This window comes from Rhipicephalus microplus, chromosome X (assembly GCF_043290135.1).
Source record: "Rhipicephalus microplus isolate Deutch F79 chromosome X, USDA_Rmic, whole genome shotgun sequence".
Lineage (NCBI taxonomy): Eukaryota > Metazoa > Arthropoda > Arachnida > Ixodida > Ixodidae > Rhipicephalus > Rhipicephalus microplus.
In genome coordinates, this window is record NC_134710.1 from 470,327,273 (window position 1) to 470,351,800 (window position 24,528).

The window sequence follows — 24,528 nt, forward strand, 5'->3', positions numbered from 1 at the left end:
CAACTATGTGCCCCTCACAAAAGCAAAAAAGGCGAAGTCAAAATCACGAGCAGCGCGTGATTCCATTGGTTGCTTGATGCACGTGACCAAAATGGTGCTTCCTGATTGGCCAGGAAAACTCGCTGGCAGTGTCTGCTGCCATTCTGAAAGGGTTCGCTCTTGCGAAGGTGTTGTGACTATTACCCCAAGCGTGCTTGTGCGTCTCGCTATGCCCGGCGGTGCGAAAAAGTTACGATCGCAGCATGATTTTCATCCTTCACGGAAGAAAGGCAGAAATCCCCTTGGTGCTGCTACTGTGTCTTGGCAACATTGTTTGATAGTGCCGCCGTAACCGAAGACTGTTCCTCGTGCGTGCGCGGCGTGGACGCTGGCCGCCCGTGTACCGAAAATGTTATCAATCGAGGAGTGTGCGAGACTGCTAACCCAAATAGTGGACGCTCTGTGAATTATGACCACACCGATGCTATTGGAAAACAGTGAAGTGCCTGTAGACATGGGCCTCCTTGACAACGCGCGCCATGTCGACTCCGGCCGTGTGCGAGTAGACCCTGATGTGATCAATGCCAGTGAAGTTGGCGACGCGCGTGCCCGCGAGCCAACCATGACACTTGAGGTTTTTCGTAGGTGTCGGCAACAGCGCGAAAAATTAAGCGCTTTTTGGAGTCAAGTGGTGCAACAGTGAGGCAAGATGCCAGCAAGGCAAGTCTCGGAATTCACATGAAATCCTCTAATCAGTGATTTGGAGTGAGGCATCAAAGGAGCAGCACACTTCTCTTTTTGCTGTACAAGCTGCTGCTGCGGAAGGTGTGCTGTGGTTCAACATGGACTATGTCAATACTTTTGGTGCAACTCTAGAGCAGCTGGACATCACTATATGCAGCAGCACATTGCTGAGGGCTAAGGAGAAGGACTGTTGTCAGAGTGCAACCTCAAATAAATACAGAGAAGCGTCCCAAAGTCTGAGAAGGCTGGTCCAAAAGAAGCATAAGGATGGGATTCATGAGATTATGCCCCTGGTGCATTTTCATCAGATTTTATTAGTATTTTTTTAATAAAGGTGTCTTGAACCGTTTTTTCTTGTTTTGGCACATTTTCTAAGTTGGATGGAAAATAACTTCTGTTCCATTCGAGCTATCAGCATAATTCCTGCTTTGCCAGAAATATAAATGCATGCAGTATGCTTATTTTGAAGGCAATATACTGATAAAAAAATTTTTCAATTGGGTCACATGCGTGACAAGTGAAGATGGCTTGTTTTTCTCTGAACATTGATGTCCTCTACTCCTGTTGAAATGGGACCAGCGAATTGATTTATAGCATATTGCACTCTTTAAACATCCTACATTGTTTCTATACTATTGCTAATCTTTTGGTGCTTCCTGCTTAGATGCTAATTAGGTTGCAAAGCCTAGTATGGGAATAGTTAGGGATAAAAGTTAATGGAGAGTACCTTAGTAACCTGCGCTTCGCCGATGACATTGCATTGCTGAGTAACTCGGGGGACGAATTGTAACTCATGATTACGGAGTTAGACAAGGAGAGCAGAAAAGTGGGTCTTAAAATGAATCTGCAGAAAACACTTAAGTAATGTATAACAACCTCGGAAAAGAGCAGTGCTTCGAGATAGGTAATAGTGCACTTCAAGTTGTAAAAGACTATGTCTACTTAGGGCAGGTAATAACTGCGGAGCCGAACCACGAGATTGAAGTAACTAGAAGAATAAGAATAGGGTGGAGCACATTTGACAAGCACTCTCAAATTATGACAGGTAGATTGCCACTATCCCTCAAGAGGAAGGTATGTAACAGCTGTATCTTGCCGGTACTTAGCTACGGAGCAGAAACCTGGAGACTTACAAAGAGGGTTCAGCTTAAATTGAGGACGACGCAGCGAGCAATGGAAAAAAAAATGGTAGGTGTAACCTTAAGAGACAAAAAGAGAGCAGAGTGGATTAGGGAACAAGCGGGGGTTAAGGATATCATAGCTGAAATCAAGAAGAAGAAATGGACATGGGCCGGGCATGTAGCATGTAAACAGGATATCCGCTGGCCGTTAAGGGTAACTAACTGGATTTCCAGAGAAGGCAAGCGGGTTAGGGGGAGACGGAAGGTTAGGTGGGCAGATGAGATTAAGAAGTTTGCGGGTATAAATTGGCAGCAGCAAGCACAGGACCGGGTTAACTGGCGGAACATGGGAGAGGCCTTTGTCCTGCAGTGGACGTAGTCAGGCTGATGAAGATGATGATGAGGTTGCAAAGGACCCAGGTTTTACATTGATTGTGGAGTATCTTAGAAACTACTTTACCTATCAGGAAAGTAATTACATTTTACAATCTGCACGTCGAAATACACAAACTGTCTAAATTTCGTTCAGATCTATACACTTGTAAAAAATCAGATCTATACACTTGTAAAAAAGTTGCCCATCAAGTGTAGCCTCCCCTCTTAAACAAAGGGGTAAAATATTGTTAGGAAAATTCGAGCATACAGAGTTCGATGAACTTCTAATTGGAGAAAATTCTTGTCAGCAAGCAGTATAAATAGGGTAATGAACAACATAGTTGCAGTCTGGTTTTGAGGTCAAAAGCTTGTATTTCCATCCTCCTGCAGTATTTATTCAAATCGAGGCAATTGGTGTTCTTTTAAATAATCTTATACCAAACTTTCTGGTCGGCTTAGATTTCATGATATTAAAAAGCTATCGGCTTCTAATCAAAATTGTGAGAAATGGTACATGGGTAGCGCTACCTCAAAAGGGCAGTCTTACAATGGCTACTAGCCATGCCACTAGGTAGCTGAATTAGACTTGAAAGAGTAACACGGTAATTTACAACTACCACCTTATGTAGTGGCCACTAAGATAGCCACTTGAAGGGCCCGTAGACCACCCGTAGGTCGAGATTCAGTAATGGGGGGTAAGTTGTACACGAGTGTACCACAACCACGGAGCCGTGAGAATTTTTCGAAACGATGGCATACTAGCAGAATTAGACGTGTTTGATTTTTGTAACACAATGATTGCCCTTTTTTGTTCTTTCCTTCGCTACCGTCCGCTGGCATCCTTTCTGAAAGCCGCTTTGCTCTCCTTTTGAGTGCGTCTCCCAATCTAGCAGCATTTGTGAAATGACTCGGCCGATTACAAGCACATTTCATTTCATCTATAAGCAATGCGCCTACTACGACTGTGACCTTATATCGACCATGTTCCTCGGAAGTTTCTCTCTATTGTTCGCGTGACCATGATTGAGTGAAGTTACGGCGGCAGCATCCTTCCCCCCCCCCCCCCCCCCACGCGTTGTAACTTTTTATCCCTCGGCAGCCTCCTGCTGTCTGCCCACCCTTCACTTTTTTGCATTATGTCGCCGTCAGTAACTCAGATGCATATTCGAAACAACGCTTTTCAAAGTTATGATGCGTAATAATGCTGGTGCGATGCTTTCAATCGTTGCAAGTTTTCGTATACCACCCTCTTACCTCATACTCCCCCCTCCCTTTTAGTAATACTGTCTCCCCCTGTTTACAGACACATGAGCACGTTTGCCCCGAACTCTGTCGGGGAAGGACTATAGATCAGCGCAGCACAGTCGTACACGATGAACTGTATGTGCGCACCCACCCTCCGTACAGACAGAGAGAGAGAATAAACTTTTGAAAGCATTAGTTCGGTGAACCACCCGAAGCAGAAAAGCTCGCGTAACCACAGCCACTGACCACTCTGCCACGGCAACCCCCCCCCTCCCTGACTCCTGAAGCGAAGATTCGGGCCAAAGACAACCTGCGGTTGCTCTGTTACAGGGTGAAGCAATGCCCGGGTGGAAAGGCGCTGCCACCGTGCCTGCTGGCAACTAGAGAAGCACTGCCATAATGCACTACCATAAAGGCTCTTGCGTTCAGTGGTCCACAATCTAGCAACTCATGTTTATGAAACTCGAAACATATATAGGCGGCAAGTGTTTTGTCTAAATTTATTAGAACCAATCGTTCAAAATAAGCCATCATTCACAATTTTTGTTTTAAAAACTGAATGGCGAATGGCTCATTTAGCAAACATTTCCCAAAAAAATTTCCATAAATGAAACCAAAATAATGCCCCTTTTTGCACCTTGTTCGACTTGTGACCTTTATTGCAGAATTCAAAAATCACAAACACGCTTAAACATTTTGTGACGTATGCCTGATGACCAAAGAGTGGCCAATTGCCGAACGTATTCGGGAGACAAAGGTGTTCGGGAGATCAAGCCCAGGAGATAAGGCGTTTCTGAATCTCGAGCTGAGGGCTGTTCATCCGCACTCCCACTGTTTTGGGGTGGGATCATTTCATTATTATCGTTAATTTTATCTTTTTTTTTTTTTTTCAACTTCGCTCGATGCCTACGACTTGGCATATATCCGTGTTGGCATCGCCAATGAAAGAAGACATTGCAGAGGGGAACGTATTTTGTTACGCCCTTAGTACTGTAATACGACACCCAAATTTGTTGTGTAGGCCTGAGTACATGTTCTATCGAAGTCAAAGGCCGTAACGCATTCTCTAGGTCCACCTTTAGTTAGCCAAAGCCAAGGGTTGGCGTGGTGCAAAAGTGGGAACAACCTTCCTATTCGTTAAACAGAAACTGAGGCACAAGTTAGTGCACAAATGCTATATGCCAACAGATACTGAAGGGAGTAATGAATTATCTCTGCAAGTTCGTTCACATTCTTTTCCCACACGGAAGTGGCCAATGCTGTGTGCACTACCCAATCTTTATCTCAGTTTAGTACCCGACTTGCGTAAATAACCTTTGCGACAAGCAAGACATTGCGTAGCTGCGTATGGGCAAACACTGAAATATATCACTGAAATAGAAGTGCAACAAAATGCTGCAGCACCTCCAAGGATCCCCGCCGAAGCGTCGTTGAGGTCAACGGCCACGCCGCAAGGTGCCAGCATCACGGCCTGGGGAACTGAATGTCCGCTGCTTTGGTACCATGTGCTGCTACTTGCTGGGAGAGGATGCCATTTGCTGACGATGGCAGTCATGATGCAGTTGATGCCATTGGGGGTACTTGAGCTCCACTTTGAATTGGTAGTTACTATGTAGCACATAAACAATCATGCTTGTGATAATTATGGGAACAAGGATATTGAAGCTTTTCAAAAGTTTAAATTCTCCAGCGAAAAAAATTAAACGGTATACTTGGAAGTCAAAACTTCGTTAAAATGAATTATTTGCCTCTTAATGTATAATTTGTTTCTGGTCTTTCTTCAGCGAGAGATTACTCATGCATGGCATAAATGCTTTTCACCGAGTTTAGCAAGCTCCTTCGTTTGTGCACGTTATTTTTGTTTAGTGACAGATGTCCCCTTGTGGTAGCCAACTAACCCCATTAAATAGCACTAATTGTTCTCGTGGGACATGGGTGTAGTAATTCAGCTTTGGCAATTTGTGCATTGCTCTGTCAGGTAGCAGTTTGTGCGGCCATGGTCGCTGTCTTTAAGATTATCGTTGCCCTTAATTTTTGCCCACTTTCGCTTTGAAAGGCATTATCTTAGCTCCATTATTACCAGCTAAGCCACTTCGTATGAGAAACGCTTCTTGCGCATGTCGCACCTGGAGCACTGGCTCTGAACACAGACCATGCCACCCTGTTCCCAAGGGTCACTTCTTGTGGAACTCGTAGAATGCCCAAAGAATGCATTTATCATGATTAAGCCTATGAGGGCGAATTCTGCCACTTTGTTGTTCACCTACATCCAGCAGCTCGAGCTTCCACTTCATTGCATGCTGTGATTTCGGGCACTCCTGCCGTCAATGCATTTCTCACACACCCTATAAGAAAATGACGTTGAACCAGTGGCGCTCAGTATGGAACACCGTGCCTATTTCAATGTACTGTGACGGTTCACACATGACCTCATTACGGATTACTGAGAGAATAGCATTTTTTTTATAATGCATTAAGTAGGTGATGAATCACTGTAAACGTCATTTGCTTGAGCGTGCAACAGTTAATAATTCAGGCATTCTTGTAGCACCCCCTTGTAGCGTTGATTTCTGAAGGAATGAGGTATGTGCAACCTGTTTTCTAACACCAAATTGTTCAAAGTGTAATCCCTGTGGAGCACGATGCAACTCCTAGTGGTTGCATGCCACATAAACCAGCCAAGTCTTTTTACTTGCCTCTACTCTGCAAAAGTGAAAAAGCCCTCTATAGCACGCCTAGTGGTTCTGTGCCACGAAAATTGGGCCGGTCCCGCTACTCGCCTCCAGTGTACTAAACCTTAAGGCAGTGTGATGCCACCAGCTTTGATGTTTATTTATTTTATTTATTTATTGCAAATACTAGTTTATGGCCCAAGCAGGAGGGGCAATTGGCAATACACACAACACTGTTACACATACACACAAAGAATAAAAATAATAACAATAAAAAGGAGTACAATGCAGATTGGTCAAGGCATAGCACACCATACAATGCATATACTTAGCGACAGATGCTTTCCTGGAGCGCTTGGGAAAAATTTTTGGCTTGTATCACTGCTTCCGGGAGCGCATTCCATTCGGAAATTGTACGTGGGAAGAAGCTGTGCTTAAACTGATTAGTTTTGGCGAAGATAGGCTGAAAGGAATGAGCATGCATGTGACGGGTCCTTCTTGTGCTTAAGCGGTTTAATCAAAGTGGACGGAGTTATTTTCACCTTAGAAGTAGCAATATTGCTGAGGAAGAGTAAACGGGCCAAGCGTCTACGAACTGCTAGGGTTTGAATGCCATTATCAGTCATGAGCTTCGACGGAGAATCGTAACGCCCATATTTGTTAAAAATAAAACGCACCGCTTTTCTCTGAACGAGCTCAAGCATGTAGATATCTTTTTTCAAGTGCGGATCCCATATCGTGAAACATATTCAAGTTTAGCTCTAACAAAAGCTTCATAGGCTAAAAGCTTAACGTGACTTGGAGAATGTCTTAATTTTCGTCTCAAAAAACACAACTTAGTAAATGCAGCAGAACAAATACATTTTACGTGGGATGACCAAGATAAATTAGAGTTCAAAGTGAGGCCCAAGTACTTGTACTCCCCAACATCTGCAATACAAGTGTTCTGCAAGAAGTACTGGGAGTTGAAGAAATGTTTTTTGCGTGTTATTCGTAGAAATGCACATTTTCCGGCATTCAACATCATTCCCCACTGCTCACACCAACTCTCTATTGCAACCAGGGATTCCTGCAAAACTTCAGAGTCATCAGGTGAGCGAATTTCTCTAAAAACAACACAATCATCGGCAAACAGCCTGATGGAGACAGTTTCGGGAACTACGTGGGCTAAATCATTTATATAAAGAAGAAACAACAGCGATCCCAGCACGCTGCCCTGGGGTACCCCAGAGGTAACAGCAAGAAAATTGGAGAAACAACCATTAATATCAACATATTGTTTTCTGTTATTTAAATAAGCTCTTATCCAGTTCAAAAGGCAATCAGGAAAGCCAATGTGTTCAAGTTTATACAAAAGCTTATCGTGTGGCACTTCGTCAAAGGCCTTGCTAAAGTCTAGGAAAACCACATCAACTTGTCCAGACTCGTCCAATACCGCAGAGAAGTGATGAACAGTAGTGACCAATTGCGTAACAGTGGACATATTTTTTCTAAAACCGTGTTGATAGGGCGACCAAATGTTCCTTTCAGCCAGAAATTTATGAATGAACCCTACAATAACATGCTCCAACATTTTACAACAGCTACATGTGATGGAAATGGGTCTGTAGTTAGAAATTGAAAGTTTCTCTCCCGTTTTAAACAGTGATTCGACCCTAGCAACCAAAAAAATCATACGGGACTTCATCTGATGTGAGAGAGATCTGAAAAATGTTAGTTAAAAAGGCAGATAGCTGATCAGCATACCGTTTCAAGAATCCATTTGGAAAATCATCGGGGCCGGGACTTTTTCTAGGATCAAGCTTTCGTAATAATGCCAGTATTCCGAGATCCGAAATAACAGGTATATTTGAATAATTCGTTGGGCGTTTAGGAACTGATCTGCCCACTGACACTGGCGTTTAGGAACTGATCTGCCCACTAACAGTGGTGAGAAACCAGTCTTCACCACTGTTAAGTTCGTGAAGCTCTTTCAATTCCTTTTTTATATTATTTGAAGACAGCTGACCACGGCACCAGACAGAGCAGTGATGCACGTCAGGCACTCCAACGCATGCACGTGAGCATCGCGTTGAAAGCTGGGGCAAAGAGCCCATGCACATAGCATGACAGCCAACACGCACAAATGTAATATTGTTGGAGTTATACGCTCCAAAACAGCGATATCAAGATGAGGCACGCCTTAGGGGAGCTTTGTAAACTTCAATCACCTGGGGTTTTATATATGAGCTCCTAAATCTAAGCGCACGGTGCTCTAGCATTTTTCCTCCATGTAGCTGCTGCAGCTGGGATTTGATTCTGTGGCCTTCGGTCAACACAACTTCTTTACATGGGTGGTTGTTTATTGAAGGACCAAGTTTCTGTTGAATGTCGCAAGGTTCCCTGTTTTGCCTTCAGTTTTGTGGATTATGTGTAAAAAATTAATTTGAAATATGTTCTATTCTATATTTTCATTCAAATGATTTACGTTTATCTTCACAAATCTGTCTCCCCAGCATAAGTCTGCATACTCACTTGGACTCGGATCGAGCCGCGAGTCGGAGTCCAAGTGAGTAATATTTTTACGAGTCCGAATCCGAGTGAGTTCACTTGAAGAAAATTTTCATGCGAATAAGTCCGAGCGAGTCCAAAGCGCGAGATATATTTGTTGAGTGGGCTTCTTTCTTTTGCCAGCTTATGGTCATATCTACTCATCTTCAGCGTTACTATCAGCCTTACTTGAATCCACGTTTATACTCTCATATTCTTACACACATATCAAAGCAGTGTCTTTTATACACTATTTCAATATTTATTGATCACAGGCATGAATTACGTAAAAAAAAGCCTTGACCCCCCCCCCCCGCCAACTCTTCCAAGGCAGTTTTGACAAATACATTTCATGTTGCCATCTTTTTCAAGAAAAATGACCTTACTGGTTTACGAGCATTCGTGTATTATTCGATGGTTGTATATCAAAAGGCGCCAAGGAGAGCACTGATTATGTGAAATGCTGAAGCTATACAGCAGCATTGGCATCATGGTTGAACAACATAATTCTTGGCGAACGGACTTGCGAGTTGACTTATTCGGACTCACTCAGACTCGGATCGAGCTGTCGGTCTGAGCGAGTCCGAGTGTGTAATATTTTATTGAGTTTGAGTCAATCTAGTTGAAGAAAATTTTTGTGGGTGCGAGTCCGAGTGAGTCCAAAGTGTGAGAAACATTCGGTGAGTGAGTCTGAGTGAGCTCCATAATTTTTTCCAAACTATGCTCCCCAATAATCTCTCCCTCAAAATTCTATGTCCATAGTTAAAGGGCCAGTAGACGAACTTTGTAGTATTTTTTTTTTTACACCTGCCAAACCAGCTCACTCATTCATGCAGAAGGCCACAGCTATTGCATTTCCCGACTGTCACACCATTGCACTCAGTGCAAACTTTTGAGTTCGAAAAAAAAAAAATTGCCCGCGTCTCTCCGCGGGGTTTGTTCAGTCTCCTATGCCTGCAAAGTGACGCAACATTTTTAATGGGCAACGTTAAGTAGCTCTGACCTTGTCAATTGGTCCTGTGCACTACAAAACTGTGCCTTGAACCTGCAGTGTTTTGGCTGCACAGTTGTTGCTCATGTCACGTGTTTTGCCTTATCAGTGCCACCCTCAATGTCATTTTTATGAATGACACCTGACAAAACCCTTGCTCTTTGTTTGTTGCATGCCAATTGTATAATTGCTATTGTGTCATATTGCCATCACTCATATGGGTGGTTTGGCAGAGGGAGAAATCAAAGCTTGCCGAAACAGTTATCTTCTGTAATTTCATTATTACACCGCTTATTCGTGAAATTCTTGTGACGGGATGTCTATGTTGTTCAATTGTCTGGTTATCTCTTCATCGCAGGGCTGTTACAGGGCTCTCCACTGACCTTCTCAGTATTGGTATGCTTTATAGGAAACTGTCAGCACAATTTGTGGGTGCATTTCAGCTTTGGACAGTCTTGGCTTCGGTGCCTACCGCCAGGATGCTGAGGCAGTGCTCAAGGACTGCAAAGCAGTGGCAGCCAAGCGTCGTCGTCAAAGTACACGCCTGGAGAACCTGGGCATCCCTGAAGAAGAGCTGCTGCGACAGCAGCAAGAGCTTTTTGCACAGGTCAGTGATGTTAAATCTTAGAGGCAAACTGAATTCTTCCAGAAATATATAGGTATTCACTGTCTGCCTCTGAGGCATGCAGGGAGGCACATTTGGTATCTTGAATTGCAGCTACTGACCGTTTGTTCGGACTCTCAAAATTCGGACATGCTCGTTTATTCTGACACTGTCACTCGGCCCATTGAAGTAATGTAAGCTTGTGACCGAAAATTCCCACACTACACTGTGCACCATTTAAATTTTCAGACTCCTGCTGGCTGGTCAAATACGTCAAATATCATGACAAGCTGTCAGTGATGTTTACAATATGTTTGCCAGGTTGCCAGCACTACAATATTGTAGTGGCTATGGCTGGTGGCCTTGCTAGTATTAAAAACCTATGCAGGAAGTAAAATTGCCGATCTGAAAGCTTATGTTTGTTGGCTACACATAATGGTTGCCTTTTGGCTTTAGCCAGTGAAGTATCCATTGAATGTCTATCATGGCCAAGTCAAGCCATGCTCGGAGTCAGCTCACGAAGACATTTGAGGGTTTGTGTTGACAAAGTTTTGCACTTGATTTTGACATCTTTAGAACTGTATGGGTCAATTTTCACGGCACCACAAACATCAGCCATTATCTCCGCATCGATACAGTCACAAACAGCTATGTTGTCATTTGCACTGATGAAGTTGCTAGCAGTACTTGCATTCTAAAATGTGCCCGGAAAAGCTAATAAATTGCAATATTCACTGAGGCACTGTTCACCATAGTCTGCAGTCATAACATGACGCAGCCAAAGTTGTCTTCTTGCACCAAAGCCGATTAGGAAACAGTTCATGGCGGTGTTTCACTTGATGTCGCTCCAAGCACCAGGCATTGTTTTTATTCCTTCAAGCGGTGGTCAATTTTAGTTCGAGTCTCGAATAAGACTTTATCAGGAATGAAGTCAAAAATGCCAAAGCCACAAGAGATAACGCTGCCCACATGCTGTTCATGAAGAACAGAACAAGTCCCCATAGTCAACATGTTGGTGATAGCGATGGCACTTGTGGCTTCATAGCAGTAAAGCACTGTAGCAGGCAGCTGCTGCTTTGGCGCAAAAAGCAAGAAAAGCATAGCCTCAGAGATGTGTTTTAAAACTGAAAATACCGAAAATTATCACGAGGTTGCTCGTCTTGAAGGCCATGCTTTTTGGGCTTGTATGCCATTGTGCATGATTAAACAAGAAAGGGTATGCAGGCATTGCAGTGAGGTCGCCGAGCCACTTTGCATTCTCATTTTGGCACCCTGGGCAATCAACCTCTTCAATAAAACACTATGCCTGCATCCTAAAACCTGCAGATTGTGCATCAAACATTCTTGTGCGCAGACAAGCTCTGTGCAACAGACCAGATCAATGAAATGAAATAACGCACTGCCTTTTCGTCACCTGCACCCCACAAGAGATTGCAATTTGTGAGAACGTAGCTGAAAATGATCAATATTTGTTTAGGAAATGCTCTTCTTGGGCTTTGGTACAGAGCAGCATTCAATATAACTGTCTCGCTGTGCAAGAGTTCAGTATACGTATGTGCCAGCTGCATATTTTTGTAGGAGAAATTCAAGTGGATTTTTCTATGGTTCTATATAGCCAATAATTTGCTATAGCAAAGTTTGATATATGCGGGCTCGACTGTAGTATGCTTTCATTAATCAGCAACACTGCCAAGCAAATATGGGTCAATCACGCTCTCTCGCACTGTGCAACGTTGGCCGCCTGTGTTAAAAGAGCACTGACATCAAATTTACTCCTGTGCAGATTTTTTCGTCAGCGAGTAGCTATCGACCCTCTAGTAACGATTTGTGACCTAAAACACAAGTGAGGAACAGCTAACTGTCACTTTTATTGATTTATATCGCTGGTTTCTAGCATGATTCAAAACGGCGGGCAAGCCCACCATTTCTTGTGCTCGGGGTGCTTTGTCGCGGTCAGCTCCAGATCGTGCCATAGCTGACCACTTCTCCACAGAAAAGAGTGACGGGAGGCTCGGCTACTTCGCAAACATTTCGTGTGCTAGGCGCACACATTCAGTCATGCCTTTCACTTGCATTGCCGTCGTCGTCGTACAACTAGGGTTGAATACGAGTCTGGAGCTTGAAATCGTCGCGAATCGTTTATGCTTCGATCGACCCTTAGCAGAACGGCCATTTAAAAATGGATGTCATTCCCAGCAGCTAGGAGGAGGTGCGCCCGAGAATGCATGCTTTGGTCATGCTCGCTCGTGTGTCTGAATTAGCTATATTGGGGAGTTACGTGCACATCATTCAGGTATACGCAAAGGGGTCATTTGGAATATGGGTGTAGAGAATGCGCACCAGCGGAGAAATGGAATACGATCTCTGCTTGCCAGGTTCTTCCTTGCACCGCTAGATGGCCCCATCTATCCGGACTCTCACGGTTGTAGCGACAGTAACCCAGTACAGTCGATCCCGAATATATCGATAATTTGAATTGCAAGATATACATATTTAAGACCTAAATTAAAGCATTTCAGGCCTCTGAAATCTTCACAAGTGCTAACATAATGGTTCACTTGCAATTTAATGAAGAACAAGGTGTGAACTGCAAGCTACCGCACTTAATTTCGCATGAAAATAGTCTATAAACTCGTCTTACTTCTTGGTGCCGTCAAGTTCCAGTCATCCTTAATATAATTTTAGCTTTTCAAATACGCGAATTTAGTTCCTTCGGCCTCTGTTCATTGATGCAGAACGCCGATGCGAGCATTGTAGCATGGCAAAAGGTTGCTTAGCGGTGGCAGCAATGGCGTTGGCATATTCATAACTGCACGGGTGCACTTCCGCAGCACCGGGCACGGCAGCCATGATCTCATCATCGATGGAGTCAGAAACAGCTACATTGTCATCTGCACTGATAAGTCACTCACTGACCAAGATGGTGCCTGTAAACGCTGATAAGTCGCAGAATTCACCAAGGCAGTGTACGTCAACGGTCATGATACACCCGAAGTCGTCGCCTGGCAACAAGGAAAGTTTACGACGGTACTTGATGTTGCTCAAATTTTTTTATTGCTACATGCGGGTCAATGTTCAGTTCAATTCGCGAATGAGGATTTATCAGGAACGAAGCAAGAAGTACACAAGTCCATAAAGCGTAAAAGACGTCGAGTTTCCACAGTCGACATGTTGGCAATATGAATGTCACTTGTGCCTTTGTAGCTGGCAGCTGCTGCGTTCAGTTGCTCTGGTGCGAAAAGCTAGAAAAAGTGTTGCTTTCGAGACTGTTTTAAAACAGAAAACGTCAAAAATACGTTGCGAGTTTTCACATCTCGAAGGCAATGAGATCGCTGAGTAACCTCACATTCTCATTTTGGTTTCCTTGGCAATCAGTCTTTTTGAAAAATGCTATGCCCACGCGTTAAGACCTGCAGATCGCACATCAAGCATGCTGGCACACTCGCAATTCAATGCCACGCAATGAAATTAAATCAGCATGATGGAATAATACCGCCTTTTTGACCTGCACACGCAAAGGGATCAGAAATTGTTAGAACCGGAATTTGTTAGAACACGGCCAAAAACTGGTCAATATTTGCTCGGAAAAATGCACTTTCAGGGCTTCGGCACGGCGCAGCGTTCGATACAGTAGATGTCTCGTGTCTCGCTGTGCGGGGGTTTGATATACGGGTGCACTAGTGGCAAACTTTTGCATGGGAAATTCAAAGGAATTTCTTAGCTGTCTGATTTAACTGATATTTCTATATACAGTTAAACGTGCTTCTAACGAACCTACATATAACGAATTCCTTGATATAACGAGGTTTTTCTATTCCCCGCCGTTGCTCCATAGGAGCACATGTATTTGTGACTTCTATGTAACTAAGTAATAGCAGAAGACAACCTTGATATAACGAATTTTCCCCACGGACAATCTAGTTATTTTGCTCCGCATTTTGGCATTTTGTTACGAGCATGCATCTTCCGCAGCTGCCCCGCCGCCAACAAAGCGTGAAGCGGTGGCGGCGGTGCACACGGCGCACCAGGGAAGAGCGTGGGAGGCGGGCAGGCAGGCCATGACCGCACGAGCCGGTGTTGCGGCCGCTCTCACCGCCACAGGCGCATGCACGGGTGGGATCCCTCCCTTTACTGCAAGCCAAAAAAACTACTTTTGCGTGTTTGCAGTGCCCCGCTTTTAGTTCGCGTCGCATAGTGGGGCCGCGCTGCATATGGAAAGCACTTTACCTAATAGTTTTCCGCGGTATCCGTGTCTGTGTCGTTCGCTCATCGTTTTCGACGCTGTGTGTGCATGCATAGTTTCACTGCGCAATAGCAATTATATGAACCGTCTCGGCTGGTTTTATGATGTCGCCGCCACCATTCATCGCATATGTATACGTATATGTGTATATGAAAGCTCAAGAAAGAAAAAAAGCCACCTGCGCTCGGCGCCCAGCTCGTCACGATGCACCGACGCGCGCTTATCTCCTACGTGTACTTTGCCCTGCGAAGGGGGGGAGGGGGAGTAGATGCATGTACGTGCCGCGCACTTATCCTTCGGGGGGGAGAATCGTGCGCCTAATCGTTCGACTTTGACCGCAACGATTACGTGTAGTTGCCGGGCGCACAAAGATCACTTCGCTCGCTGGACAGGCGGCATTTGCGAAAAGAGTGTGCTTTTCAAACTCGGCGAAGTAATAGCTGCGGCTTTGGTCAGTTCGCACTCATATTTGACCTGTGATTACTTTTCATGCCTTGTTTTTGTATAAACAACGCATCAAGTTCCCAGCAGTAAATGTTGTTAGTTCGCTCTCGTTCTCGTGCGTCATTTGTGCGTGAGCAGGGCGCTGCACGTTTCGATCTGCTTGCCGTTCTTAGCGTTGCATTCCAAGTTGTTGCTATCGCATTCGATGCTTCGCCCTTGCGGCGAAATTGTGACTTTTCTTAATTTCGGACAGCCGTATCGTCATCACTGAGGGGATGTCAGACTAGGCGCTTTGGAAACTCCAAGACCATGGTGATGACGGATCTTCAGACTTGCGTCTTGCACTGCGAGGTCGCAGGCCAGTAGATTTTGGGATTTAGCCGATTAGTTCTGGCAACAAGACGTGCGTGTTGAATTCAATGCAATGAATGCGATAGCAAAAAATTGCAATTTTATAAGAAGTAAGGCTGGCAGCCAATATCGCGGTTCTGATATCATGGAACTCATGCAAAACGATGGTGTGAGCAAATACAGCCGCCAGGGAGAAGTCCCTTTTCACACAGTCTCTTTGCATTAAAACCGCACTGATACTTGCCGAGATAGCAAGCGCACCAGCGATGGCGCCCTAGAAAGCCCAGGCGAAGAAATTATCATAGAAAAAAAATAAGATATCTCATTTATTTTTTCTTGAGATACAGCAGAATACATTTGGAACAAGTTGCAGTGGTAGAGATGTTACATGTAATGATTGATATGTGGGGTTTAACGCACCAAAACCATCATATGATTATGAGAGACGCCATAGTGGAGGGCTCTGGAAATTTCGACCACCTGGGGTTCTTTAACATGCACCCGAATCTGAGTACACATGCCTACAACAATTCCGCCTCCATCGGAAATGCAGCTGCCTCGGCCGGGATACGATCCCGCGACCTGTGGTTCAGCAGCCGAGTGCCTTAGCCACTAGACCACTGCAGCAAGGGAGATGTTACATATAAAAAATACAATTTGTATCATATATGATACAGTGGGCTTTCCTGAACAGATATTAGCGACACGCCAATGTCATGCTTCAGCATCTATAATAATAATAAAAAAGCACAATTTATCTCCTTGCTGAGGCAAAGTGTGATGTCACATTTGGAACAAATGATGGAACCGAGCTTATTCTCACTTGCCGTCAGTTCCTGTGGCGCTGCCCCGGGTTCGTCAACATTGGGTATTGCCCAACACCATCTTTCCTGGCGTCAACATTGAGCTTCCTCAGTGAAATTTTTATTTTTAGGTAGAAGGTGATGGCAAGCTCAATGGGCATCCCTTTTTTTCACTTTCCATACATCATCAGGCCTTACTTTCCATACAACAGCACAGCAATGAACACAGGCAGCTTCATTGCCTTGGTGATGATGATGATGGCCTAAATGTGTGGTTACATCCACTCTGGAGGATTGACCAAGAAACGAGTAAAACATCCACTCTGGAGGATTGACCAAGAAACGAGTAATTAGATTTATTAGATAGAGGGAATATCATAAAAATTGTAAATCTAATGAATTGGAGTGCACGTTCAAGTACTGGCCGCAGTATGAGATATGCTACAGACGAAATTAACCCGCTATATAGAGTCTCAAGCTACAGGACATCCCAAAAAATTATAACCTAGGGCTCATATGATGCATGAGGCTAAAAAGTTCACGAAAGGTTTCAGAAAAAAAGGTTCTAATTACATTTTTTAGTGTAGAACGTTCGAACGGAAATTCTATCACGTGTGGTGCTCGAGACCGTCATTTTCGACAGGGAACTAGTGGCGCTCTGGTGGCGAGAGCTAGAAGCACGGAGATTCTAAAACACTTTTCAGCGTTCCCTAGGTACCACCAACCAGCTTTCGCGCTTTCAGTTTCAGTTTTTAGCAGCAGGCCTAGCTTGAAAGTTTGTGTAGCAAATATGATACGTTGGGCGTTGTGGGGTTAAAATGAAAGTTCATTATCGCTACTCAAGCGATCCCCTCCCCGTGTTGTTTCATGCTCATTCAAGACTGGTGGTTTACTTTCTGTTTGAGTCTTCGACGGCAGTTCTAGCACACGGAAGATGTTATCTTGTGCACTTTTCAGGTGATAGGGATGGGCAGACTCATTTGATCTCTGCTTCAGCAGCGCTTGCGTGCCTTTATCCGCTCGTGAAAGTTACAATGTGCAGGGCCATGTTATCAATTTTGACTTGTTACGGAACATGGCGGCGACAGCAAAAGCTCGCTGAGAGTATCCATATCATTGCTATTGCAATAATAACACACTTTTTACTGTAAAATAGGTGTTTTGGTTTAACTATGCCTTTGGTCCCTGTTTGTTTAATTTGTGCGTTTACTTTCAGAATTTTCGTACCGAACCTTGTGGGGTCTCAAAATGGCGAGCGAGAGCACCACCACGCTCTTTAAGTAAACGGACACAGTAGACGAGGTCGGAACAAACTAAACAACTGACATGTTGAACTATTTTAGGAACGATAATATCATCAGCCAAATTATTATAACATCAATCGTGATCAACACGCTAGGGCATCCTTACACAATAGTAAACAAACAAGCGGTGTCGCTTGTTTGTCACCGCTGCCAACAAAGCGTGAAGCGGTGGCGGCGGTGCAAACGGCGCACCAGGTGAGAGCGTGGGAGGCGGGCAGGCGGGCCATCACCCCACGAGCCGGTGTTGCCGCCGTTGAATCGTGAGCACATGTTGAATCGTGCTCTTTTCTTTTGCTGTTCTCCTGTGGGTTATTTTCATTTGTAGTTTCATGAAATTATTCAAAGCAGTGCGATGAAGATCATACTTGAAGAGTGAGTGCGTTTACAGGCTTCGGCACCAGTGGGTTCCACGATGAGAACACTGTGATCGTAAACTTTATCGCCACTAGTGCATCGTCACTCAGGTTGATGTGTGTTTCCTGTATTGCACCGAACACGTAGCACTAGTGTCGATGTCGCAAGGCACTTCATTTTCTGTTGAGCTCTCACATGCTGTTTGCAGTCGAAATAAAATAACTTCCACGCGACGGGTACGATTCAAATTTGGCGAAGAGGACCTACTTATACCGAGCGATTGAATGAAGGGCACATCTCCATTCTGAAATTTGATGTCAGTGCACCTTTAAAATGGGTATATTGAAATTTCGTTTTTTTTTTTTTTTTTGTCCGCTCGAATCGTTGGTGAGCGACTAAATATAACAGTGAAATAGGAACCAGGGTTGAAAGGTGCCTTTGTATGCCAGTCACTTCAGAACCAAAATGCAGTGCCGATCTTGTTGACGAAAGAAGTTCACGTTACTATTTCCTTTTTTTCTTCGCTCAGGTAGACGATACATTTGATCAAAATTAGTGTTGCCTTGTTCCTGGCATTGTCATGGCTCTCTTGTTGCTTGCAGAGTGTAGGAAGCATGGGGTAGTCATAGTAGACCGAAAAAAACAAAAAATAGCTAGCACCCAAAGAGCTGTAAATACACGACTGATTTTGTTTTCGTGTCCAGCAAAAGATAGCGGATCTACCCTGTAAGTGTCGACAGGTCGTGTTGTACACTTTGAATATATCCTGCACACACACCTGTGTATCTGCATGCTTAGTTGATGCTTTGACTAATGATAGTCATGGCTGAGTGCTTTATAGCGGGCGGCAAGCTTTACACTACCCTGTCATTACTCAATGTGCATGGTCTGACACGTGCTGCCATTCTTAGTTTCTGCCACTTAATACTACAGCCTTCAACGTTACTCCTCTCCCGGCATGATGCTTGAGGGGAGACATGGGTCATAGGACTCTCTTATCTATTTTTGAACCAAATGTGGCAAAAGTTGGCATGCTTACTCAGTTAGGTCTTCAGATTCTAAAGATGTTATTTTTTATGTACCTTCATTATATCATTAAGATAACCATCTCTATTATTCCTGCTACAATAGAAAAATAACCACCAGTCAGGAATTTACAGATAACATAGGGATCAACAGCAGAAAGCACTCTCTACACAACATAGGAAGCATTTTTTTGATTGGGTCATTATATTTTACTTTACAGTACACTAAACTTCATAGCTCTGATTGTGGCCATTGTTTGGTCACACAAAAGACTAATATTAAAAACTTGCATTAGGAGAAATTAAAATCTGCTTTCTATGTTGTGTGCTCCAAGCATATAGCTTCATGTTGCAAAAAGAATTATTCTGCTACAGTCGAACACGGATATATTCAACTCGAAGGGGATCGTGAATTAGTTCGGTATATGAAAAATTCGATATAAAAAAATGGAGGCCCCGAGAGCTTACCTGTACCCGATAATCTCCTACAATACAGTGAACTCCCAATAAACAAAACTCGGTTAAACAAATATGCCTCATTAACGCAACTAAATGGGCTCATATGGCTGGATTTCTATGTGTTGCACAGAAAAATTCATCGGTTAATCGAAAGAGTGCTGATTGGTCACCTACGGTTAAACGGCACAAACTAAAATCAGCATAGACTTGCTCAAGCCGAAGGTAGTCTCACAACCATGGCAGCACCTTGTGATCGAGACAAGCTAATCCAGTAGCCATTCTCGCTTGTGGCTGTAGAAGCTGAGTCGGCGAGTCAATTGTGCATTAGGCCTATTTGTGTGGTTAAGTGTGGTGAATCGCGTTGTTATTTCGGCCCAATAGAAAGGAAGTGGCCGCACCATGCACGCTCGTTTGAAAAAAAAAAAAAAAAAAAGCTGCAAATTCTTCAGGAGCTCGATCGAAGCGGCCTGCCCAAGATGGAGGTGGCGACAAATACATACTGAAATTGACACTGTTGCAGATATGGTTAGGCAGAAAAAAGATTGAAGGCACTGTAAAGAACGGGACCTTTACGTCTAAACAGATGCGGACAACACTTTATGAACAACTAGAAAAAGTTCTGTTTCTGTGGCTCAAGTGTGCACAGAGTTCCAATTTTCCCATAAGCGAACCAATTTTCGAGCAGCATGCTCGAGAGATGGCCATGCAAATGGGTGTTAAGAACTTTGTCCTAAGCAACGGATGGCTCAGCCGCTTCAAAACACGCCATGGCCTAGTCTTCAAAGCAATCTCAGGTGATAGTGGTGCAGTCAACAGGGACATTTGTACCCACTGGCAACAGGGGCAGCTTAAGGAAATTTTGATGAGCTTTGAGCCACGACACGTCTTCACCGTCGACAAGATGCGTCTTTTTTATAAGGCGCTTCTATCAAAGACTCTCGCCTTCAAAGGCAGTAAAGATCGCATCACTGTGCTGGTGGGTGCGAACATGGCAGGAGATGAAAAATTGAAGCTATTGGTAATAGAAAGATCAAGGCACCCACATTGTTTCAAAGGCGTTCGACAACTGCCTGTTGCGTACCATGGGAACGGAAGAGCGTGAATATCATGGCCATTTTCAAAAACTGGCTTCAGGAGGAAGACGCAGGATTTACGAGGCAAGGGAGGAAGGTTGTGTTCATTGTGGATAATTGCCCTGCCCACGGTCAGGTTTAAGGACTCCTAGCCATCACTCTGGAGTTCTTGCCAGCCAATGCAACGGCAGTGATCCAGCCGATGAATCAAGGGGTTATTCAGAAAATTAAAGTTCATTACTGCAGACAATTGCTCTATCAAATGCTGCTTAGAGCAGGCAGCGGGAAATGCTACAGCATAAATTTATTCGCAGCCATCCACATTTTGGCTTGTGCCTGGGAGCAAGTGAAGGCAACAATATACAGGTGTTTTCACCATGCTGGCTTTCAAGCGCAAGAAAGCAGTACCCGATGAAGAAGAAAGCCTTGCTGATGCCGACATTGAGACAATATTCAGTCAAGTCGTGCCCTCTGCCTCTTTCACGCTGCAGGACTGCGAATCAATTGATGAAAATGTTTGTACCTGTTGTGAAGAGGTTTTTGAGGAAATGATTTCTAAAGTGCAAGATGAGGATCAACCTTCCAGCGATGAATGTAATGACAATACTGCCAGTGAAGTGGCGCCTCCAGACCGATCAGCGAAAGGGGCTGTTGAACTTTTACAGCAATATTACAGTGGCTAGAATATGAAAGTGTGATGAGCGGCAAGCGGCGCCTACGGAGCGCACTAAAGCCTCCGAGAAGGAGCCGCGGGGGGAGGGGGGGGGGGGCGTGCAATCGTTTGTACGTTGTTTGTACGTTTCTGACAGTTTCACCAGGTGCGTTCGTCCTCATTTTTTTTTTTATAGTGGTGGCGCTGTGACAACACCAATGCTTCTGTATGCACTCTTATGGCAAAAAACAGTCATTGCTTCCTCTCATGGTGCACTACAGGCTACAAGTCAGAAAAAGAAAAGCATGCGTTCAGCGTTCCAAAGGGCGAAGCTGTGTTTGCGCAGTGGGGGAGAGCCATCCCACGAGCTGACAAGCTGCTTCAAAAAAACTTGGCTGTGTGTGAGCTGCACTTCGATGAGAGGTACATCTCCTGACACTTCGAGCACACTGTGAATGGTGAAATTGTCCGCATTGAAAGGGGTAAGCCCATAGGCGTGCTTGCCCTTTAAGGAGGGGGGGGGGGGCAAAGGTTCATAGCAGGGCACCTCCCCCCCCCCCCTGCCCCGCCGCGGTGGTCTAGTGGCTAAGGTACTCGGCTGCTGACCCGCAGAGCGCGGGTTCGAATCCCGGCTGCGGCGGCTGCATTTCCGATGAAGGCGGAAATGTTGTAGGCCCGTGTACTCAGATTTGGGTGCACGTTAAAGAACCCCAGGTGGTCTAAATTTCCGGAGCCCTCCACTACGGCGTCTCTCATAATCATATAGTGGTTTTGGGACGTTTAACCCCACATATCAATCAATCAGGGCACCTCCCCCCTATTAAATCAGTGTATGAGGCAGAATTTGTGCCCCCCCCCCCCCCTTTTTAGATTACCAAAGGAGTGCCCCGCTCCTCAATGTATACATAAGCAGAATTAGCGCCCCCCTCCCAGGTGACTAGAAGGGGCGCCCACCCCATTTGCCGCCTTTGTGTGGACGCCTATCGATAGGCCTTTCGCAGAAGTTCTTCGCATTTGTAGACTCTCTTTAAATCACTTTTTCAAAGGGGTTTTGCTAAAACGAGCTTCACAGTGACAGCTTGGAAGAGCTTGTTTTCTGCCTGAAAAAAAAAACTTCACACTGGGCTGCGCACAACATGGTCCGAGCCTCACCAATCAAGTGACCAAGTTTTCTCTGCTCACCCATTTGCATTTTTACATAAGGCACTCCACAAGGAGCGAGCATCGTCCCGTAAAAAAAAAAAGGAAGTACCTGAAGCTCAGGAGCGTCACTTAGGCTTGCAGCCCATTGTTTTGTGGGGCGCTTGTGAACTATAAAACTTTTTTTTGATAAAGAAAAGGCACATGACCAATTACGAAGAATGCATTGTTGTAAACAGATAGTGTGCCACTACACTGAAATGCGTTGCGTGACGTGTGTGCAGAAAATAAAAGGTTTTCATCCAGATACCGCTCATGATTCTCATCTCCGAGTTTGACGTTACGAATATTCGGGCTTTATTTACAAATTAGTGCTCGAGCCGTGAAAGGTGTTTGCCGTTGAGTTTGCCGTGAAAGGTGTTGCAAGCAATGGCTCACAACAGAGTTCATCGTTCCGCTTCCATGTATTCCATGTTTAAGAAGGGCAAGAGTGCACTGAATACGAATACACAAAGAAAGGACACACACACATCACTACTTTCAACAGTTTCTTTTGTGATCACAACACTACAACACTACTTATAGGGCACAACGATGAGCACAACTCCTGCGCAGAAGTAACCGCAACATTACTACGCATCATAACGGACACCAAGGAAATCAAATTCCTTCTTCGTCAGTGCGATAGAAGGCATACTAACACGCCTGTCACCTAACTTTTCTATCTCTCCTGCCTCTGTTATCTCGCGTGTAAGCTGATTCCTATTTCTTGACAAAACCCCGCAGGTGTCGAACAGGGGCATACAACCACACTTTTTACAATGTATCACTAAGAACCCTAGCTAGTTTGTCAGTCATGGGTGAGTACCTTGTGAAAGAACAACTCAAGCTTGCCGAACAAACCACTCTTCACTGCGCTGACGAAGCTCCTTGAGCAATAACGTGCTACGTGACCGGCGTAACCGCAGGCAAAGCATTTGGGCCGGTTGTCGGGTGCGTACCATCGGTTCGCCGGGGTAGGTCTCACCCATGTCGCAAGAGCCGATGGACGGAAGGGTGGCTGGAAAGGCTGCATGGTGGGCTGAAGCTGAGGTTGAGGTGTTGCGTCAACATACGTAGCGGGCATACCCGCTGCAAAGGACTGAGGTCGAGCAGCAGCTTCGGTGTAAGTCAAAGGGGCGGGTGCTGGAACGACTTGAGGGGCCTGGCGATCACTTGGGCGTAACTCGGGGGCACAGCAGGAGCCAGAGGTTGTTGGAGGTGGTACGCAGGCATGACCTCCGCTATTTCCTGCTCAATCGCTCGACGGATGAGAGGGAGGAGGGTAGTGGCCGATTGTTGAACAGCCGGTGTGTGGGCAAAGGGTAGGAGAGAGAACTGACGCGCGATTTCTTCACGAAAGAAGGACTTGAGGTTTGCCATCAACGCCACTTGGTCACAACTGGCCTCCAAGCCAGCAAGCGTTGCAGCTCGCGGTGGGGAGCGATGGGTCATCGAACACTGCCGGGGGAGCTGCTCGTAGCTCTGGCATAGTGTGATGACCTCAGCCACTGTGCCGGGGTTTTTGGCGAGCAGAATCGTGAAGGCATCATCGTCAGTGCCTTTCATGATGTTTCGGATCTTGTCAGACTCTGACATGGTGTGATTGGATTTGTTGCATAAGTCCAGGATATCTTCAATATAGCTGGTGAATGACTCACCAGCCTGCCGAGTGCATTCACGTAAGTGCTGCTCTGCTTGCAGCTTACGAACGGAAAACATTGATTACGGCGGTCTTAAAATCGGAACAGGTTGCAAAATCCGACACGTGGTAGTTGTACCACAAAGTGGCTACGCCCGCAAGGTAGAACACCAAGTTCGTTAACTTGCCGTCCTCGTCCCATTTGTTGGGGACGCTCACACGCTCGTAAATTGTGAGCCAGTCATCCACGTCAGTGACATCAGCGCCAGTGAAGATGGGTGGATCGCGGATCCTGGGGACACCGGGACAAGGGGGTGGCATTGGAGGAGGCGTTTGCTAAGAGGCGTCAAGGGCATGGTAGATGGTTGAATACGTGATCGAAGCTCCAAGGGCATCGAAAGGGAACGCAGCACTCTCCACCAATTTGTTAAAGCATTTATTAGCCAGCAACCAGCGATCATACGCTATGGCGACAGTCACGGCCAAGCACGAACTCACAGCACCCGCGGCGTCTTTGTTGGGTAGCCCCACTAGAAGGTATTCAAGAGTTCGACCCATTTCAGAGTGAATACTCATATTTAGTTCTGAAAGCCTTAAAATAAACGAATTTTCACGTTCCTCATTGATGATGATGGGAAACATTAAAATTTTTTTCTGTCTTTAAAAAACCAGTTTGAATGATAAAACTTGCCATAATAAAAGCCAATTATTTTGTTTCAATAGAGATTCAGTAAACCCT

At 45.0% G+C, this 24,528-nt stretch overlaps 1 protein-coding gene across 2 annotated transcripts in view; it reads left to right on the forward strand.

Annotated features, from left to right (window-relative positions):
* Positions 1 to 24,528, forward strand: part of NC2beta (negative cofactor 2beta) — a 67,786-nt gene that overhangs the window by 23,596 nt on the left and 19,662 nt on the right. The window contains exons 4-5 of one of the 2 annotated variants that reach the window (XM_075880791.1): positions 4,866 to 5,041; positions 10,100 to 10,263. In XM_075880791.1, the coding sequence (XP_075736906.1) occupies positions 4,866 to 5,041; positions 10,100 to 10,263 (340 nt within the window). The remainder of the gene's footprint in view (positions 1 to 4,865; positions 5,042 to 10,099; positions 10,264 to 24,528) is intronic. The other variant, XM_075880792.1, reaches the window with a different exon arrangement.